Source organism: Ambystoma mexicanum, chromosome 2p (assembly GCF_040938575.1).
Source record: "Ambystoma mexicanum isolate Mex_15411 chromosome 2p, UKY_AmexF1_1, whole genome shotgun sequence".
Taxonomy (NCBI): domain Eukaryota; kingdom Metazoa; phylum Chordata; class Amphibia; order Caudata; family Ambystomatidae; genus Ambystoma; species Ambystoma mexicanum.
In genome coordinates, this window is record NC_090923.1 from 1188821869 (window position 1) to 1188843933 (window position 22065).

General features: G+C 45.4%; 1 protein-coding gene across 2 annotated transcripts in view; it reads left to right on the plus strand.

The window, feature by feature from the left end:
- The window catches only part of SRPK3 (SRSF protein kinase 3), a 1021015-nt gene that overhangs the window by 588593 nt on the left and 410357 nt on the right, over positions 1–22065 (plus strand). For both annotated transcript variants that reach the window (XM_069645381.1, XM_069645382.1), the window contains exon 10: positions 12022–12274. In XM_069645381.1, the coding sequence (XP_069501482.1) occupies positions 12022–12274 (253 nt within the window). The remainder of the gene's footprint in view (positions 1–12021; positions 12275–22065) is intronic.

Here is a 22065-nt window from a genome sequence, read left to right on the forward strand (position 1 = left end):
TGGCCCAATTAATGCGGGTGCTGCGGGCTGAAGTGCATGCCTCTAGGCAAGAGACCAATGGCTTGAGGAGGGACCTTATTGTAGCCCGGGAGCAGATGGATGATTTGGCAAGGCACATGCTCCAGACACATGCAGAACAGGTTCCGTTACCTGGGATTGCACCAACTCCTCTGCCACAACCATCAACCCCAGTGCAAGTGGTACTTCCAGGGGCGGTTCCACTGGCCCCGCCAGAGCGTTTCACTGGCGACCCTTACAAATATGCCATATTCATGAACCAGTGCCGCCTCCACTTTTTGTGTCGACCTGGGGCTTTCCCTAACGATAGCGCAAAAGTTGCCTTTGTACTTTATTATTTGGCAGGCAGCGCAGCTGACTGGTCCATACCATTAGTAACCCAGGATGATCCAATACTTCGAGATTTCGGGGAATTCCAACGGGAATTGGAAAAATTGTTTGCCAGACACACCCAAGGACAAGCCTTAGATAATGAATTGTTGTCTCTCAGACAAGGAAGCCATGATTTGTTGACTTATATTACTACATTCAACCGTCTCATAGCACAGACTAATTGGCCTGAGGAGAAAAGAACCACACTTTTTTAACGGGGGCTTCGTTTTGAGTTAAAAGATGTCTAGCTCAAGTGGTCAACCCGCCCGAGTGTTGTTCGCAATATATCAATCTGACGGTGCAATTGGACCATAAGTTACAGGACCGAAAAATGGATCGCACGAAAGCTGAAGGGAGGTCAGTTTACATGCGACCTCAGGAGAACCAAACCAGCACTCATGAATCCACTGAGCCCATGCAAATTGGGGGGGATTACGAGCCCCTATTTCCAAGGCTGAAAGGGAAAAAAGGAGACAACACCAACTTTGTTTATATTGGGGAAAGGCTGGACATTTCCTCCGAGATTGCCCTATAAAACCCCCGAAGAAGATAGTAGGTGCCACGGACAACTGCAACAAAGAAAAGGAACAGAAGTCAGAAAACTCTGACGCCTGGCAGGTGTAGGGGTCCAATTGTCGAGCGGAATAAAGAAAGTTGTACAGACCTCACACCTGGTCATCCCAGTACTATTAATCCACCACCAACAACCATCAAAAGTACATGCTCTAAAAGCCTACATTGATAGTGGAGCGGTGGGAAATTACATCAATCAGAATTTGGCCGCACGGATAGGCCTTCCGCTTCAGCAAAAACCACAATCGGAAAACGTCACTGCCGTAGATGGCTCTCAGTTGTCTTCCGCTCCAGTAACACAACATACCGATAAGGTGATGCTGATGTGTCAGGATGGTCATCGGGAAGACATTTCTTTCGATCTTATAGGGGCCACCCAGTTCCAAATGATCCTAGGAATGCCATGGCTTGAAACCCATAACCCAAGGATTGACTGGCGCACAGGATTGATCTTCCCTCAAGAATGTGCAAAGGGTTGCTACCACAGGGACGGGAGGAATCTACAACTCAAGGTGCAACCTATCCTAGGAATTTCTGGTTCATTACCCTCCGAATATCAGGACTTTTTGGATTTGTTCCAAAAGGAACAAGCAAACACCCTGCCTCCACACAGACCTACGACTGCCAAATCGACCTGGTCCCAGGAGCACAAATCCCTTGCAGTCGAATTTACGCTCTTATCAAGAAAACCAGCATCTGAGAACATACCTAGATCAGTACCTAGCCAATGGATTCATCCGCCCATCCAAGTCTCCAGCCTCCTCAGCTCTCCTCTTCGTGCCAAAGAATGAAGGAGACCTCAGAACTTGTATAGATTATAGGGCATTGAACCAGATTACTGTAAAGAATAGATGCCCTTTGCCACTCATTCCCGAGTTGCTTGATCAGGTGAAGAATGCTCAAATCTATACAAAATTGGACCTACAAGGAGCTTACCATTTGGTAAGGGTAAAAAAGGGCGATGAATGGAAGACAGCATTCCGAACCAAATACGGACTCTTCGAGTATCAAGTTATGCCCTTTGGGTTATGCAACGCACCAGCAGCATTCCAGTTCTTCATGAATGATTTACTTCACGAACTGTTGGACATCTGCATCCTACTTTACATCTACGACATTCTGATCTACTCAGGATCCAAGGAAGATCATGTGGGCCACGTAAGGTCCACTCTGGAAAAAGCTTCGCAGGCATCGGCTGTTCGCCAAACTGGAAAAATGTTTTTTCCATGTCACGGAAGTCAAATTCTTGGGCTTCATGCTTACCCCACGAGGGGTACACATGGACACTTGCAACGTGGAAGCTATTCTTCTTTGGCCATCCCCAACATCGACCAAGGGGGTGCACACCGTACTCGGATTTGCCAATTTTTACAGGCGGTTTATCCCCGGATTTTCTTAGATCAGTCATCCTATAAATTCTTTACTAAGAAAGAATAAAAAGTTTGCCTGGTCTCCCGAAGCCGAAAAAGCCTTCCAGGAATTAAAATTGGCATTCACCTCAGCACCCGTTCTTCGGCATCCCCGACCTGACCTGCCCTATGTAGTTGAAACAGATGCCTCCAAAGTGGCCATGGGGGCAGTTTTATCACAAAAGGACCCTGACACGGGGCAATTACACCCCATAGCATTTTGGTCACGTAAGTTTACTGCACCAGAGATTAACTATGCCATAACTGACAAAGAGTTACTAGCAATTAAAGGAGCTCTTAAAACCTGGAGACACTACCTTCTAGGAGCTAGGCATACCGTCAGTTATTACAGACCACCGTAATCTGCAATATTTAAAAACTGCCAAGGCCCAATCTCCACGTCAGCTTCGCTGGGCTCTTTTCTTCGCAGAGTACGATTTTATTATCACATACAGACCAGGAGTGCGTAACGGAAAAGCAGACGCTCTGTTGCGACTGGGAGAGGACAAGGACGCATTTATACCATCAGAACCAGTACTCATCATTCGGAAGGGTGAATTCAAAACCAGATTGCAGTAACCGCCTGCTGGGAAGACCATCAAGGTCGACCTCCAGTCTCAAATGGACCAAACAGCCCAACAAGAATGGCTGAACAAAGGGGACCAGTACTCCATCAAGCATAATTTACCCTATTTTCAGGGAAGACTGTACATTAAAGACAAATAAATACAAACCAAAATTATAGCAAATTACCACAAGTCATTAGTGGAGGGACATCCTGGAATTACTAAAACACGGCCGAAATCCGAAAGAACTATGGTTGGCCAACCCGGAGAAAGGACGTGGTCCAGTTTATCGCAACCTGCAGTGTTTGTGCACAACAAAAATCTCAAAAGCCAAGTCCCGCAGGATTATTGCGTCCGTTGGCTATACCACCAGTACCATGGCATACGCTATCCATGGACTTCATTACAGATTTACCACCCTTCAACACAATTCTAGTCGTGGTAGATTTATTCTCCAAAATGGCACATTTTATTCCACTAAAAGGGGTTCCTACTGCTGGATCTCTGGCTACTGTATTCTTAGAACAAATACCCAAACTACATGGCTTCCCCTCAGTACTCATTTCAGATCGGGGAACTCAATTTGTCTCAGCCTTCTGGAGGAGTTATTGTAAAATAGCTCAAATCGATCTTCGCCTATCCACAAGTCACCATCCCCAAACCGATAGTCAAACTGAAAGGACCAATCAGACGCTAGAGCAGTACCTGAGATGCATGCTGCAGCAGACGGAAGGATCTTGGAAAAATATTCTCTGGTTGACTCAATTTGCCTGCAATAACGCCATCCACACTAGTACTGGACAAACCCCTTTCTATACCATGAATGGTCGACATCCTCGGACGTCCTCCTTTGATCTGCTTGATGAACTAGAAATGCCGGCGATCACTTCTATACATAAGACCATTACTCAAACCCTTAAGGAAGCAACGAAGAACCTAATAAAAGCCAAGGAACAACAGAAAAAATTTGCTGACCGGCACAGAAGGGAAGCTCTGCATTACCAAATGGGCGATAACGTATTGTTGGCCTCCAGGAATATACCATTAAAAGGACCTCGGGCCTTCCGTCCAAGATATCTCGGAACTTACCTCATCAAGGCCATCATCAATCCTGCCGCTGTAAAATTAGACTTAACCTCCTAAAACCTGTGAAGCCGGAGACTAGCATTAAAAAACCACCTGAGCCTGAAATCATTGAGGGAGAACCTGAGTATGAGGTTAAAGACATTCTGGATTCTAAGATAGTACGATCAAAACTGTACTACTTAATCAACTGGAAGGGTTACGGACCTCAAGATCGCACATGGGAACCTGTTGAATTTGTCCATGCACCTCGACTAATCAGACGGTTCCACCGTAATAACCCTGCCAAACCAGGACCAGAGGAACGGCCGTGAGAGGGGCATTGAGGGGGGAGTGCTGTCATGGCCACTGGGCCAGGGCCCATGTCTTTATATCACCTACAAGGTCCACTTGGACCGAGTCCTGGCGCCTCTGGCACCAGGCTCATGAAAAAGTGTGCTTCGCACACTTTGTGCCTAAGGCACGTGCTTCAGGGTCGGGCGTGGCCATAGAAGATCATTGGGGAGCATGTGCAAGAACTTCTGGGAGTGGCAAGGTGGAGCCACAAGGCGGGTCCAAAGGGAGGGGCCAGGGCCAGCCTATTTAAGGCCAACCCGCCCACACACTGGTGCTTTGCGTTAGTCTGCCTTCTGCAGCGTAGCTCTTACCTCCGTCTTGACCTGTTTTCCTGCTCATCTCGTCGCGCATCTTTCAGACTCCAGCTACTCCATCGCTGAAGGCACCTCTTACCTGATTCCAGCTATTCCATCGCTGAAGGCGCATCTTACCTGACTCCAGCTACACCATTGCTGAAAGCGCTCCTTACCTGTCTCCTGCACTCCATAGTCTGCATCGAATCGCATCTTACCTGATTCCCATAGTCATCGGAGTTGGAGTGCTTTCTCACCTGTTCCGGACGTCCAGCTAAGCGGGAGTTTATCTTCCATTCTTCATCTTCGCGGAACACTCCATCCTGCAGCCACGGACTGGCCTCCGAACAGGCGTCCTCCGCTCGACGCCGCCAGACTTCTCCTGCAAGAGAAAAGAACACAACAGGTTAGAAGTCGCATAAATAGCTAATGCTCGGCCGCTTCATACCAGAGCCCAGTGTTGTACCCTGACAGCCAATTTACCATCTAATTCTGAGGCTGCATCATCCTCTCGGGTATCACTGGACTCGCTCCAAACACTGCAAGTCCGGGTAGCCATCTTCACACCTAGAGGAGAAAAAAGACATTGCACGAATTACGAACTATAATCACGGCAAAAGACATTATAATAAGAATACGAACAATAATCATTGCTAAGAACACTCAACTTCTAAGTGGTTGTCACAGCCGGTCTGGGTCGCCACTTCCACGGGCCAGTGAAGCAACTCGGTCCACCAAACGCGCCCCTGCTACAAGAAGCAGGACGGAGAGCCCATCATTACGAAAAAACAGGTGAGCTTGCATGGGCAAACGCTTGCTCACTTCATTCTGGCACGAAAGGTTAGAGGGGAATCACGGCACCACCACGCCAGTCTCATTGCCTCTCCTCTCCTCTCAGGGGCAGTACTAGCATCCAGAGCAGTTGACTTGGCAGCAGCTGGGGGAGAGAGTCGATCCAATGGAGCCAAGTCCAGGGAGGGCTCCAACTGTGCCCAAACGCCCCCGCAGAGACCAGGTGAGCGTAACGGACACTAAACAATACACTTAACAGGATGGGTGTCACCATCTCATGCAATGTCCGGTGGCGCTGCAGGTGGGAATGTTGTGTATGTATCTGCAGCAAACGGCAGACCCATGATCAGTCGCAATTCATGGGGGCCAGTCCATCGTTTGTCTAGACAGTTCTTCCTCTCATACGTTCATATGAACAACAGCTCTGCTGTTTAGCTGGAAAGGCATGACGTGGTTGGTTGAGCATTTGGGAAAAGCATCCTGGGACTTGCTGGTATATAGTGCGGATAGAATTTTCTAGATTTTTACAATAGTCAAGTGCTGCATCATCTGTCAACTGTACTGTGCCCCAATTCAAAGGTACTGGTGGAGTTTCTATCAAACACATTGGTCTACCAGTGAGTATTTTGTGTGGGCTTAGCCCTGTTACTCTGTTAGCAGCTCTCCTCATGATCATTATAGCTAACAGCAGTGTATATGGCCCCTTCAAACCAGTTTCCTCATAGATCATTGCTTTCTGCCCCTTTAAGGATACTATTCTGGCTTTCCACTGACCCTGCTGATTGTAGGTGATAGGGGCGGTGGAGCCTCTGTTCTGTATTTAGTAATTTGCATAGTTCTTGGATCAGCTTTCCCATGAAATTAGTCCCTTTATCGCTACTGATGCTCAGTTACCCCAACCTAAGGGATGAAGTCGCTTATCAATCCTTTCAAAACTGCTTGTGTGTTTTCCCTGCCGGTGGTGTATGCTTCTACCCATTTGAAATGATGTTGACTATGGCAAGATCATACTTCAGAAATTGAATAGAATCACACTAGAGATGTGGCCTTGCTTATATTTTGGTGCTGACATATCAAGCCCCTGAAGATTCATGGTTCTTCCATTTCCAAAATACCTGGTGCATACCAATCTCTTTTTATCTGTTACCATTCCCCCTTTTGACACGTGTGGTACACCATGTAGTATTTATACAAAATATGTTTGCTATGCCCTTGGTGCAACCAAATGTCCTATGAAAGAACTTCAAAGCTTAGCACCTTGAAGAGAACATCCTGCCTTTTCTCATGTATCATTTTCTCTGTCTGGTGCCTGCTCTTACAGCTCTCACTTTGACTCTAGTAATCCATACAGTGTTTTTTCTGACTGAATGCAGCAGAGGGATCATCCTTCTGCCAAGGTCTCAAGAGAAGGGGGAGCCCCTCCTCTTGATGTCTGATCAGCAAGAGCATTCCCTTTGCTAATGTCACCTTGTGGGGCTTTATGTGCTGTGCACTTATTGTCCGCTATCTCTTTTAGGAGCCATATTCTAGAACTGCATGCACATATTCTACATTTTTAATTAGGGGGTCCCTGCTGCAGTAAAGAAAAAAAAAACTCCTTCCACAAACCCCTTTAGTCAAGTACTATTTAAAAGGCATAGGACTGCGAGACTTGTCCTTGGCCTCAAGCCCAGGGATCGTATCTCTCCAGGACTGAAATCTCTGCACTGGCTCCAAGTGGCTGCGAGGATAAAGTTCAAAACCCTCTGCATTGTCCACAAGGCCTTCTGGGGCCTGGGGCCGATATATCTTCAACTCTGTCTTCCTAAATATCTTCCTTCTCAAGCCCTTCGCTCATCCGCCTCCAACTCCATCAGGGTCAGTCGCTTCTCCAAGCAACAAGTTGGTGGTAGATCTCTGTCGTCGGCAGGGGCCTCCCTCTGGAACAGCCTTCCTGCCTCCCTTAAACTTGAGGAGGACCATCTCTGGTTCCGGAAGCACCTCAAAACCTTCCTCTTTGCTTCTGCTTTCTCTTCCCCTCTCCCCTGCTGAATTCCTGGCTGATACTGCACTGGTTACCTGGCCACCCTTCTGTTCTCAGGCCCAGGCCCCGCCAGCTGCACACCTGCACTGCCTCCCTGGCAACCCTTGCACCTGGGGACTGTTTTTTGTAGCCCTACAGTCCCCTACCAGCACTTATCTGCACTTACCCTGCACTTGGCACCTTCTGGCCGTTACTATCTTGTTATTCTACTATCCTATGTACTGCACTTCCCCCCCTTCCCCCTCGCACTTTTCCCTTCCTCCCCTCCCATGCACTTGCACGATCTGAATGACACTGGGCCTAGTAAGATCGTTGTCTGTCTTCCCCCTGTTCCCCCTCCCTTGCCTCGTCGCGCCATGAAACACTTGTGTATAGGCGCGTTATAAATGCCATATCATATATCATATAGCAAGAGTCGGTGTATATATTTACTTATATGCCGGCCTTTATGGTGTTTGCACAAGTTAGTGCCACCAATTTGGCTATTTGTGCTGAATTCATTAGCTTTATCTGTTTGATTGCTGTACAAACTGCATATGCTCATTTAAATTCCCCCCCGTTCGTTTCTTCTATGACTAACACATCCACGTAAAGCTCCTCATCTGGATTTTGCAATGGGGCTTCCTGGAGATCTGTTAGCAGTTTAGTGAGGGTACTTGTGGTTAAAATACAATCATGTTCCTCTCCATATATGGGGCAAAGCAATACAAATGCAGGATTAAGTACTGAAAATCGTGTGAGGGTAACGTGTGTAAATTAGTACTATTAGCTTATATCTAGTGAATCGTGACATGGAGAAGTGTTGAGTCTTCATTTTTAGCAATAGAGCAGTCACAACGTGTTGTAATGCTACTATAAGAGGCGTTCCCAGTACTAAATTTTCTGAACTCTGTACAGCCATTGCAACTGCAAGAAGTGACTGAAGGCAAGGTGATCCCTGCTTCTAGTGGTTCTAGTACTGTACTATAGTATGTGAACGAGCAATGTTTATCGCTGTGTTTTTGTGTTGGCACTGCTTGTGCATAACCCATTTCCCATGACAATATAGAACAAATGACTTTTATTATCTGGTAACCCCAGGGCAGGAAACATGTTTTCTACTCTGTCCAAATGAGGTGTTCAGCTGTATTTAAGTGGGTCATTTCCTATAGTGCCTTTACTATACTCGCATATCCCATTACCCACTGGCAGTGGGATCATTCAAAAATAGAGGAGGAAATAATATTGAAGTCAAAAATACTGAAATTTGAGACTCCCATTTTACCACATATTTGGGGTGTCGGTTAAGTAATTATAAAAGGTGAGGAGTATTGGGAAGGATGCAGGGGACTCCCCCTGCATATATATGTGGTAAAAAAGGGGTAAAAAATAGAATTCAGTATTTTCCACTTTAGACATTATTTTTTTGCAGTATTCACTTAGATCCCTGGCGGTAATAGCCATTGTCCGCCAAAACGGATCTAATTGTTGCTGGTTATGGGTAATTTCAGAATGCCCTCTACTCTTGATTTATACTTCGACTACATGTTGACATATAATGCCCCAAATAATTTACTTTTTAAAATAAAATTGTAATTTTTGTTTGGCTACTTCATGCCCCTTCTTGCCAGGACTGTTAACAATACCAACGTGTCCTGCTGCTTAAATGCTTCATATGTCGGAGATGAAACACAAGATTGTTGACATATTTTACTGATGTGGAACCCCTTGAAAATGTACTATCATCCAAATCTCTATTCAGGACCTGGCTAAAAAGGGTTGGGCTTTGTGTACCATTGTGGTATACGAGTCCATGTTATTTGGCAATCCAAGTGTGAAAATTCAAGAGATATTGGGTATTGGGCTACATAGAGACTGAGAAGAAAGCTGAGCACAGATCGACAACCATGAACCATGTAGCAGTGGGCGTTATACATGATAATGTGGTTGCTGGGTGGAAAACATTTAAATTACAGTAGCACCACTGGTTATTAACTGGGCTAGTTGTGGGCATCAATATTCCCTGATCTTACAACAGGTTTATCACTACAGAAATTCATGCTTCTGATTTCGGTGAGTATTGTGCCTTTCTGGCTAGGGTTTACTAGGGTATGCCTAGACATACACAATTGTAAATTAAACCAGAATCATTTGCATGCTGAGACCACAGTGCTTGGGGCATCTGAGCCAATATCTTGTTTAATTAAATTTCTGCTCTGTCCTTAGCATGACTCACACGCTTTTCCTGTTTCTCGTAACATAGCAATTACCTCACTTTCATGCTCACTAGGGATATTTAAATGCGGCCCTTCCGCGGTACATTAAATAGTGCATCTCAGTTTGCACAATAAATCTCTCCCAAATAGATTCATGGGGACAAGGGCTTAACACAAAGATGTGTTAAACTGAAATTAGGTCAATAGCAACTGTTAGTCATTCGATCATAGTTTGAATTACTGGGTTATTACTAATATCAACCGCACGCACCGTTTCAGAGAATGGAACTGCCTTGATCTCTAAAGCTTTTATTGTGAAACAGTTTGCACCTGTATCTATTAAACATTGCACTTCTTCACCATTGATTCTGCAGCTTACATAGAGACCCTCCTGATCAGTCAATGGTACCAATGCTTGTAACACAACATCAGCTGTCCCTTGGTAATCCTATTCTTTATTCTCTTGCGTATTCAGAATTGTTTTGGATCTCCCATTTGGAAAAGGAAGAGCGTAGGAAACTACAGTCTCTGACCGCTGCAACTTCGAGCTGGTTCTAATCCTGGCACTCATATCTACAATGTCCCTTGTTTGTAATATAGACAGGCCATGCTGCTCATCACAAATTCACTTAAATGCGCTTATTGGCCAGCCGCACCACCTCCACAGCCTCTACCTCTGCGCCAGATGCACCCTGCACCTTTGGCTGCATGAGCCCTCTACCCCCTCAATTCACAGACACTGCCTCCCTCGCCCAGCTGTTGTTGTTGTTGCTCTAGGCAGGAAACACTGTGATTTGCGACCAAAACCAACTGATAGAGACTTCATTAGCAACCTAAGTCACACCATCTTAACCCATGGAGTGGGGCTGCTGGTATTGTCTGAGAAGTCAAATGCATGCTTGATTGTAATCTTCCACAGATCTTCTGCTCACACACATGGTTTGTCATCTGTTATAGATTCTTCTACAATGGAAACCCTTGATCCAGTTTGAGACCTGTTAAAGTGGTACTAATACATTAAGCAGGTTTTCATCAGTCGTATTGCTTGCTTGATCAACACAGCCTTCTCTGTAACATTTGATACCAGAAAGTCTTTGTAGGGTTCCTCCTCAATGGGTAGTCTGCATTATATGATGTGCGCAACATCCACAATCTAATCTTGGACCTCGCCCCACCTCCTGAAGCTCATGCATACCTATTTCACTCCCAATATTTTTTAGGCATTATACCAACTAGAGTACTCCTACCACCGACCAGCAATTAAGTTGTTGTTATGCCTGTTTTTAAAAAAAAGTGATTGCCATGGGGTAGATTATTTAAAATAATTTCGTACATGTCTGAGTAGAATGGCGGGACCTTATGACGAATGTGAAGTAGAAAGGTTTTGCAGTGTTACCGAAACACTTCTCTTGGCTGTGCGGGATATTCATAGCCTGTGACCTCATTGAAGATCCCACAGAAAAGAGCATTTATTACAAGTAGGTAATTATATGTTACATTGCACCAGGCAGCTGCTAAATGTGCCCCATTAAGGTGATCTTACTAGTTTCTGATTGCTGGTATTCTAAAAGTTAAATTAGGATTTGTATGAAACAATGTTAGTTTAGCTTAACCTTTTGAGTCTACCTTGCTGAAGTACCACTTGTAATGCACAATATTGGCAACTTGTGTTAAACAAGGCCTCAGGACTTCCTGTATTACATAACATAAGCACTTCCTGCATCATATTGTTGCACGGGGACTAAGCACACCTGGTGTATAATGCATCATAAGCTCTACTTCTAGCCCTCCTCTGAAGCACCTTCTGTACAATATGGCATTTGATCCTCATATATCGGTCTCTAAATGCCTCTTGCATTACACAGCCTACACACTTCTTCAGTTACACAGCCTGAACACACACTATGCCACACAGCCTGAGCACCTCTAGTCAAAAACAAACTAAGCACCTCTTGTATTACACAGCCAATGCATCTTTTATAACATAACCAAATCATACCGTATTGTGAAACGTAAGCACACCTGACATCACATGGCCTACACACCTCTTGCATCACATGGTCAAAGTATCTCGTGAGCAGTATGGCCGCGCAACTCTTTCATTGTTTGGCCAATGCACTGACTGTATCTCTTGATTTAAGAAGCATCTTTATCATGTGACTTAAGCACCTCTTGTATTACTTGACCTAGTTGCTCCTTTCATCATATGGTATCTTTTGTATTGCACAATCCAATGAACTAAGCATCTTGTGTATTACATGCTCTAAGAACGTCTTGCATCGCCTACCTTACGTCTCTCCTGTTATATTCTTTTTGGTGCCCATGCCTGCATGCTCATTACTTTGTTGTTTATGTTATTAGAATGGCAAAGTGTCTAAGAATAAACACAAGAAGTTGAAACGGAAGAAGAAACGTCAAAGCAAGCTGCTGGAGGAGCGATTAAGGGATATCCAGAGGATGGAGGTCCTGGGGGAAGACAATCCAGGGAAACCATCTCCTGAGGTGCCACCTGAGGGATCCCTGCCATCCCACTCCGTCCACTTCTGTCCCGCTGCTTCTCGCCCATGGCTATCCCCGCAGGAACTGAGCTTGAATGAGGAGAACAAGAGAGAACGTAAGAGACAGTCCAGATTGGAGGCATGGGGTGGGTGAGGAATGACTCATACACAAGCAGACAAAACCTTTCTTAAAATCTGAATCATAAAGGATTTTATAAACCCAAGTTATACTGAGGCTTGAATATAACAGTAACTCAAAGCATGGCCATGATTAAGCTGTGGTAGACAGCAAAACATCGGTGTTGTTTCTGTTTTTAAATGGATTCAAATAAAGGCTTTTTATACTGCAGCATCGCTTTGGCACTTCTCATTTTGGTTGCCATGCCGTGCAGTTCCCACCTATAGAAGCAAGTGAATTGGGCTTCTTTTTTGGATGTTTCAGAGTAACTCAACAATGCTATGTGAGGCCACTTCCTATTTCCTCAAGGGGTGAAAGGTTATGTTCCATCGCTTTCCATGATGTCACTTTGGGGTGCGGTCGTGTGATGCCACTTCCGCTACCTCTGGCATGTTGGTGAAATGATGTCCCTGGCTGCACCATGGTGTCCTCTTCCTCAGGGCCTGGTGCTTCAAACCTACTAAGAACTGCAGGAGCAGATGTCTCAGATCCATACTGGTGCTACATTTAATGCCTGGAACCATGTCAGAAGAAAAGCAAATGCAGCACCTTCCAGTCCATACATCCAGTGGACGTTGGGGACTGTGTGACCTAGGTATTCACTGCTATTCACAAGGCTGAGTAGAGTACTACCAAAGCCTTGGCCCTTTGGAGCTTTCCACCACCACAAGGCTGGTCGGATGACACCCAAAAGGAAGACACAAGACGACAAAGGAGCTCCCATTCCATTGACTTTTTGTCCTCTAGTTATTTAAAATCAATTAATCAAGGCAACTTTACGTGGTTGGTTAGGATGTGTGTGTGTGGGGGTGGAGGGGCAACCAGGAAATACGATATAGGGTAATTTCTGACCTGCGTGAACAGGTGCTCACAATGGGCTTGTGCGGGTGTGCCTGCGTGCACCCTGTGGTTCGAATGTCTCTCTGGAATCCACATCCCCTAAGTTTTCCATGCAAATATCTGAATGTTTGTATATGGGCACCAGCTCTGTTCAGCTGGCTGCAACATGTTTAAATTATGCCTTAGTGTATGATTTGTGGATATATTAAGCCTCTAGGCATGTAAATTGAAAGTCTGCACAGTGAGAATCGTTGTGGCCTGTTCTCTTCAATTCAGGCCAAAGGACCTATGAGAAACCAGAAGGTGTCTTACCCACTAGTCCCCGGGGATCGCTCGTGCAGGTGGCCAGGACACGGCCATTGCTTTTGGATCCAGTTCCTGGGGGTAGACCAGTGCGGGAGGATCACCTGGGTGAGAGATCTTCGGGGAGTGGGACACCGGATAGAGAGACGCGGTATCCCCTTCCCTGTAACACATTTACCCCATCCTACTAAGTAGGTTATTTAGGAACTCTACCCCCCCCCCCCCCCCCCAATCCTTTGCAACAAACATTTTCACACGGACAGACCGATATGAGGGAAAACAGACTAACACCCGAGCCGTATACCTGACGTATCCCAATGCAATGGTTAGGCTAGGTCAATTACGGACCATGACACACACCTGACTTCCATTACACTTCCCCAGATGGATAAAAGGTGGAGCACGGTTATAGGTTAAAGGTTTGAATCAAAAGGTTCGAAATACAATAGGGTCGAAACAAAAGGTTTGAATTTTTTTTTCTTTTTTATATTTTGTTTTTTTGGGGGGGGGGGCCCCAACCCCTGTTTTTGTGGTAAAAACCACTTTTTTTTACCTATACGGAAACACAAAAAAAAATCTAATAAAAAAAAAAAATCGAACCTTTTGTTTTCGGTCCTATTGACCCGAACCTATTGCATTTGAACCTTTTGTAATCGCACCTTTAACCGGACACCGTGGAGCACGAGAGCACACTTTGAGTGAGGCAAAGCCCACGAGGAAACAGCAGTTCCAAGATGACAGTTTAACAATAGGAGAAAGACGGCGAAACAGAAGGGGATCGCAAGGAGGTATGTTCCCTTGAAATGTGAACACTGTCTTACTGTTTGATGCCATGTCTTCCTTACAGACCCAATGACAGCAACCAAAACTTAGCATCAGCATCTCTGAATCATTGAAAAACATTGATGGTAAAGCTCTGCCTCTCCTATTAACCAAAAAGGAACCCTTTGTACTGCCCTGTCCCATTCATCTGGCGAGACCAGTAACATCTCCGGCTATGGAAAGCATTTTTTGATTGGTTAAACTTTAGGACTCACTTGTGTCACTTGACATGGGAGCCTGAGCACTGCATCTTTACATTGGCTTTTAAGATGTTTACCAATGACTGAACCATGCAGTGTGACGCTGGTAACATCCTCCCAAAGTGGAGACCCCCAGCGGCCTGTACTGCTGAACATTTTTCCAAACACAACTGTAACTTTGACTAGGTTCACTACTGCTCCTTCTTCAGTCTGAAGACGCTCAGCATACATTTCTTCTCAAAGGAACCTACTCTGGTAGGTTGTTCAACTGCAAAACTAAGGATCTCATCACAAGTACAGCAGTGCTGTAAAAAAACAGCAGAAAAACAGAGGTAACTCCGTTACCACCACATTACTGCACTGCTGTAATACAATTTTGCCGGTGAAGCGGGGGATTTGCCTCCAGAAAAAAGCTGGCGGTTAATCCGTCGCTTTACTGCTGAAAATCAGCAAAATTGGCAGAATTACCACTGGCAGAATTATTGCCAAAATCCCCATGGAGTCCTATGGACTCCAATAAATGGGGACTAACACAACCTACCACCAATTGTAATCAGTTGGTAAGTCTGCCGGACCAAGTGATGTGGCCCTAAGACGTCCTCTAGCCGACTGATCCTCATCCCAGAGTTCCCCATACTCCTCCTAAGGCGCTGGTTCTGCTCCCCTGACTGCACAGTATTGGTATGCAGCTCTTGCCCTTACGACAACCACTACATCTCTGCTGCCCAGGCCTCACCTCTGCAAGCTTGGTACTTGCCTGCTGTGTTCCGAGCCGTTGTGCTTGATTGCATCTCCTCTTAATGGTCCGAGACTCCCCTTAGTTCCTTGGTTCCTCTGGTCTGGTGGTGTCCTCCCATGCAACTTTTTGTCCATCCTGACTAGAACCGCCTCATCCCTGGTTCCTGAGGTTCAAGCACCTTGATGCCATTTCTCGTCCAGCGAAATGGTGTCTAGAACTTGGGGATTGGATCTGTTCAGTTGGGTCCCCTCATCAGTCAGTACTTCTTCCTTGGGCTCACTTTATGCCTGGGCCACAAATGAAGACCTACTACTTACCTTCATTGACTTGTATTGGGCTATTGACGTCCATTGGTCCACAGACTAACATTATGGTTGTGGGTTTCCGATGCTACAGCGACATTGGAACCTCACCAAAGGTTGAACTCTCTATAAGCTTGTGTTGTTCCCCATGCCCTAAAAGCTATTTACCTGAAAGTAATATTGTTGATATTTCTTTGAACAACATTTTATAAAGAATGTTTTTCCAAATGTATTGTGTGGGACTGTGCTGAATCCAGTGGAGTCCTCACTGATTTCCCGACGGTGACCTCCTCCCATGTGGCCAGGGGACGGCAGCCGCTACCTGATCCTGACCCTGGGAGGGGCTATATAAGGGATGATCACATCGGAGGAGACTTTCTCTGGGGAGATGTCATGGCTTCATCAGGTGGAACATGGTATCCCCCATTTTCCCTTGAAAACAACCTTCCCATATCCAAAACCCTCATTGTCTATTCCCATACATCTACTTCTCCTCCAAGAATAGAGAAAACCTTTTCACCAAGCCTTTAGACCAACCTTCCAACTTTGGTCTACCTTGTAAAACTTATGAAACCACCTTTTCTTGTTCCACCCATCAAGCATCCAGAACTGAATTGCCATTGAAAACCTTTGAAAATGGTTATCCAATATCTTTGAGTCAATTGTCAACAATGAACTTCTTTTGCCAGAATTCTCAAAATACCGTGATGAGGAAGAGGGATTGAGCAATGCAGAGTGCGGTAGGCCACAAGCCGAGCAAGCGCTCTTTGTTGCTCGCATACACCTATGCCTGGGATATTTAAGCAGCAGAAGCAGAGAGTCGAGGTCTGCTGCTGAGGCTCCTGGTGAGAGAAAGCTGCAACTCTCCTTGAGGAGCGAGAGACAGAAGGGCTGGGACCCGTGTGGTGGAGCCAGGCGGCTCACCGACAAAGAAGAAAGAAGCTGCTGCCCCAGGACACGCTGCGTGAACGCCAGCAGCTTGTGAGAGACTGTTGGGCGTTAACAGGTGACAGAAGGCAGCACTCCACTTACCGTAGCTAATAGGGAAGCAGATGTGCCAAGTGGAAGCCGCGAGAGATGCGAGAACGAAGTATAGGCGGTCGCGAGAAGGACATAGACGGAAACACTTCACTGGCTGACTGCGCTCAGAGGCAGCAGGGACACTGGGGCTCATCAGCGACCAAGGCAAATAATTGTGAACAACGTAACTGAGGGAGAAAAAACAAACTGACATATTGTTAAAGGGGGAATTCAACAACAAACAACCCCTTTACAAATATGTGAATGTATACAATGCAAGTACATTGGAAACCCATATAGGATAATATATCAGGAGGATACATTATCCAACAGAATATGTATGCAACTCTGGGAGCGGGCAAAGACCCTTTATGAACAGAAGCGTTGGCAGGAGAGTACACCAGGCAATTAGAAGTGTGTGAGATCAAGAAGCCCTGGCAGGAGACTATACAAGGCAATTACAAGGGTGTGAGAACAGGAAGCTAAGTTTGTGAGGACAGGCCAGGAAGCTCTGGCAGGAAAGTATACTAGGCAATTACAAGTGTCTGAGAACAAGAAGCCCTGGCAGGAGTGTATACCAGGCAATTACAAGTGTGTGTGAACAAGAAGCCCTGGCAGGATAGTATACCAGACAATTACAAGTGTGTGAAACAGAGGCTCTGGCAGGAGAGTACACCAGGCAATTAAAGGATTGTGTTGATTAGATCTAAAATTGTTCTGAGAAGGAACATCAGGACTAAGAAAAGGATTGTGTTGATTGGATCTAAAGAGGTCATGAGAAGGAACATCAGGACTAGAAAAAGGATAGTGTTCATTACATTTAATGACTTCCTGAGAAGAAGTATTAGGACTGAGAAAAGGTATTGTGTTAAGAAAGAAAGAGCAAAACCACCGGGCAGGAAAGCATACCAGGTGAGACAACATTACAAAGTCAAATAATGTTGCGTGTAAGTTTTGTTAGAGGCCAAGAAAAGGCCCTAAGTACTGTTCTGAGAGATGAAAGAAGAATCCAGGGGAAGGGAACAATCCTCTGGAGCAAGTTCCTTTTTCCTTGAAGAACTTGTTGTGTTGGAGCCATTTATTCTTTCTTTATGAACAATTTTCTAAACCACCCAAGGTTAAAGACATTTCCATCTTCACGTTATAGTTAGGTTTATAGTGTGAAGGTCCGAATAGAACAGGACAGTTTTGTTTGGACATTCTGACAGAGACAGATTCTTAGTTTTGATTTAGGTAGGTAAATTCCTCTTAGAGCAGGGTCAGAGAGGCATTTTCCCAACCCCTTTTATTTTCACAAAGTCTTTAACCAAAATCATGGCTAACTTGTGTCCGAGTTTCATTTCTGACTCCTCACAGGCGCCTTATTGCACCCGTTAACCATCCTTCACAATCCAAAGAATTTAGTTTGATTGCTGTGACGATTCATGGGATCACGTCACTTCTCCCCAGGGTTAGGGGGGGCCTTCCCTGTGAGGTTAGGGAGGTGAGCCTGCTGCGCAACTTTCCCTGAGGGGTGGCGGAAAGTGGGACCTGATGGGGAAAGACCCTTCTCATGGGGACAAGGACTCCCATTCCGTGATGGAACTCCCTAACCCTCTTGCCCTTGAGTCCATGAAATCTATAAACCCTGCTGAGAAACACTCTGAAAGCACTTCTGTATGCTATTGTAATACACCTTCCTTTCTTCCTTTAAATATTGCTACCACCCAGATCAGGAAGTGTAAAATGGACATACTGGGCCTCATCACTAGTTGGGCGGTAGCCCTTAATTGCGGCAGTAACACTATTAACGCTACATTTAAGGGTCCGCCCAATCACGAGTCTGGAAGCATTTACCCCCAGCTATTAGCACGCACTAATGCGCCGAAAATACCACATTGGGTCCAATGGACCTAATGGAGAATACCAATTACCACCCAACCCTTGATCCAGCGCTAATAGCGCCAGACCGGTTGGCAGTAACGCTATTAGCCCGGGCGGTATCCCAGCAGTAATACCGCCGGGATACCGTCCAACTCGTGATGAGGCCCACAGTCTACTCTTGAAACATCTCCCAGGAGTACTGTGAAGAAGATTGATGGAGTTATACAAACTACTTATTTGGCAAGTACACAAGGTACTGGGAAGAGGTGATGTGAGAAACCTAAGGGTATTCTCACTCCTACTCCCCTAGGATCCTCTACAAAGGTGGCCAGGGAAAGGCCATCGATTTTGGATCCTGACCCTGGGGGTGGAGAAGCGAGGGAGGATCACCTGGGTGCAGGGTACTTCAGGATTGGGAGTGGGATACTTTTAGGCTAGACATGGTATCCCCCTTATTCTAGTGACAACCATTTTGACCCTCCCCCGACCTTTATGGGTTACTGTAGATCAGTTCTCCTTTTGTCCCCTCTTGGGGTACCGGACAGTGCGGAGACGAGGAAGAAACAACTGAGAGTAATGAACACTCTACACTCTCCTCACTTTGGTACTGAGAAAAGGAAGCAGCAACTGAGAGTAATGAAACCCACTTACTCTCACCACTTTGGTACTGGGACGAAGAAGATGACTAAAGAGGCACACCAGTATACTGAACAGACATGTCCCACTAATAGGTTCAGGCAAAGTTAGGCAATTGAAACGAAGTGTGCCCACCTGCAACCTATCAGAGTCTTAGGAGAGTATGAAAAGAGCAGTAACGGGAAGGAAGGCGAGCGAGTTGAGAGAGCAGCTGAGACACCAGAGTTGCCCAGGACTAGCTGGTGGAGAAAAAGACTCTGAGACGCAGAGAGTCTACAGAGTGAGGCACTGAGAGGAAACGTGGCGAGGGAGCCTTTTCTCCAGGGAGCCGGAGAGTGCCAATCTCTTATAAAGTAATTGGGAAGAAATGCTCGTTCCCCTGGGCTGAGAAGGGTGCCCAGGAGTGTCTGAGGCGCTGCTGGCAAGGCCCTGACCTCAGAGGAGAAAGACATTTCAACAGAATCCAGCTGAAAGCCAAGAACACAACCGGTGAGTTTCAGATAATGAGAAACCCGGTATGTGAAAGGCACAAGTGAATACAGTGTAGCAGAATACTTGCAAGTGAGGACATACACAATCACAATCTCTGAACAAGGTTTTATGAATGAATAATGTTCAAAATGAGAAGTTAAGGAATACTAAGTAACAGAGTCATCGGGTATTAAGAGATGCGTTCTCGAAAGCCTCTATATGAAGAAAGAATGCCTTTTTACAAAAAGGGGAAACTATGCGAGTGGCAAATTGTCAGAAAAACAGCATTTAATAAATGGGGAGCCATGCAAGAGATGAAGTATGAGCAAATTTCCAGAGAAAGATTGTTAAGACTGAAAATAAGCAAACTGCTAATATTGAATACCGAACTGAATGAAAATAAGCAAGCTGCTAATATTGAATACCGAACTGAATGAAACCGCAAAACTGCTAACCTTGAATACAGAATTGTTTATTGAAAATTGAACTATACAAAGAGAACTCGTATATGTTGAATAATGAACTGCTGGAAGAGAATTCAAGGTTCCTGGTTGCGTGATCGGTAATAGGTGGACTGTGCGGTCTAACAACTGCACCCAGACCAGAGAACCTGAAAATGCTAACAAGTAAACCTGAGCTGTGAAGAATTGTTGGAACTCTGTTTAAAGATAAAGCTTGAAGACACTTCTCTTTTGTAACCTCTTTTTATATGGAACTTGGGTAAGGGAATCCTGAGACTTGCTGTTCTGGAGCTATATTGAACTTGGGGAAGGGCACCTTGACATTTATGAAGGTGTGGAACTTCATGACTTTAAAATCCAAAAGAAGGCAACCTGAACATTGTGTTGAGCTTGTTGACATTAGGCGAAAAGAAGCTGAATAGTAAGCCTGAGCTGGAAATAGCTTAGCACTTTACTTTTGCAACACTATTTAGTTTGTTTGACATCCCTTCACATGGGGCCTCATCACAAGTTTATTTGCGTTAGTGCCCACCCGTACAGCGGTATTACCGCCGGACGGGTGGGTAGTATTTATTTGCAGTCTCACAGGTGGCAATCCAGTCTCTCTCTCAGAGTTTTTTAAACGTTTTATCTGGGTTTGTCAAAAGCTCCTCGGCAGACACTCCCATCTTTCGGAGCAGGTTTTTGCACAAGCAATCCTGTGCTAAACCTGCTGCGTTTTTTCTAGTGGTTATCTCTACCTTGATTGCTTTGTAGCTTGGTACTGCTTCTGGTTTCTCATATTTCCTAAAGAAGGATAGCGCCTTCCATTCAACTGCAGCCTTATGTGATATTAGGCCCAGTTCTCTTCTTATTATATGGTTCGGTGTTGATTTTTGCAGACCGAGAACTCTTTCAGAATTTTCCTTCTGGAAACGGCCAAAGGTTTCCCTTGGAAAACAGCATCACCTCTGATCCATAAATTACGATAGGCACTATTTTAGCTCGATAGAAGTCAGACACTGGTCGAAACGTGAAGTAGCAGAATCTTTGTTTTAATATTATTGCCTGGTTAGACAACATTTGGATTTTTCCTTTCAAGGCGAGACTGTGTTCCTTGTCAGTCTCATTTGATGAAATTTTAATTCCAGATATTTAATAGATGAGATGCAGTCCAGTTTCCTTGTGCCAATATGCCAACAAAATGCCCCTTTTTTTTGTATTTTGTTTTTTGAAGTGGATAATCTTAGTTTTCTCTATATTAATCGATAAGCCTAACATACTGACACATTCCATTCAGCCTCTTTAAGTTCTAGTAATCTTGGGAATTGTTTCTTAGCATAATGCATGTTAGTGGCATTCTCAGTTTTTAGAACATAAATGGATCATAGAGAAATGCAGCAGCTGTCACCGATGTCTGGTAAGAAATACCATATCTGCCCCCTGTGCCGTCCAGTGGCAATTGCAAACTTTTTGGCTTTTTACCCAATTCTTTTTTAAACGTCTGCTCTAAAATACAGAATTTCAACCCTCCCGAAGGTCCCTTGATTGGTTTGGGCTGCTTCACTGCGCTAGGTCACTATGGCATATCTGGGGGACATATTTATGCCCCTCCACTTAAAATATTCACCAGCTGCCATGGGCACTAGGACTGTGCTGGGAGTAGGGTGGGGGGAGCCATGGGAAAGTGGTGGGGGTAGGATGGGGGAGAGGCCAGGGTCTGGAGAAGGGTGGGGAGACCCCAGGATCTGGGGTGGGGTGGGGGGATCCCAGGGGCTAGGCGTGGGATGAGGGATTGCAGAGACTGATGGGAGCAGGTGGGGGAGCCCAGGGACTATACTGGCAGCAGGGTGCTACAATGTAGCGAGATAGTTCATAGCCATTTGGACTTACTTTCCATTTGACATTTTTGGGAGGTCCCGGCCTGCCCACATTTTGCTCATGGGGGCCAGGCCAAAAACGTTTAAGATCACTGCCCTAGGGCAACACAGCAACAATAGGCACTTATTGCCAAAACGTTGTCAAAGAGGGCAACTTTTAAATGACACTATGGAGAGTCTTAAAAATGACACACATAAAAACAGTAAAATAAT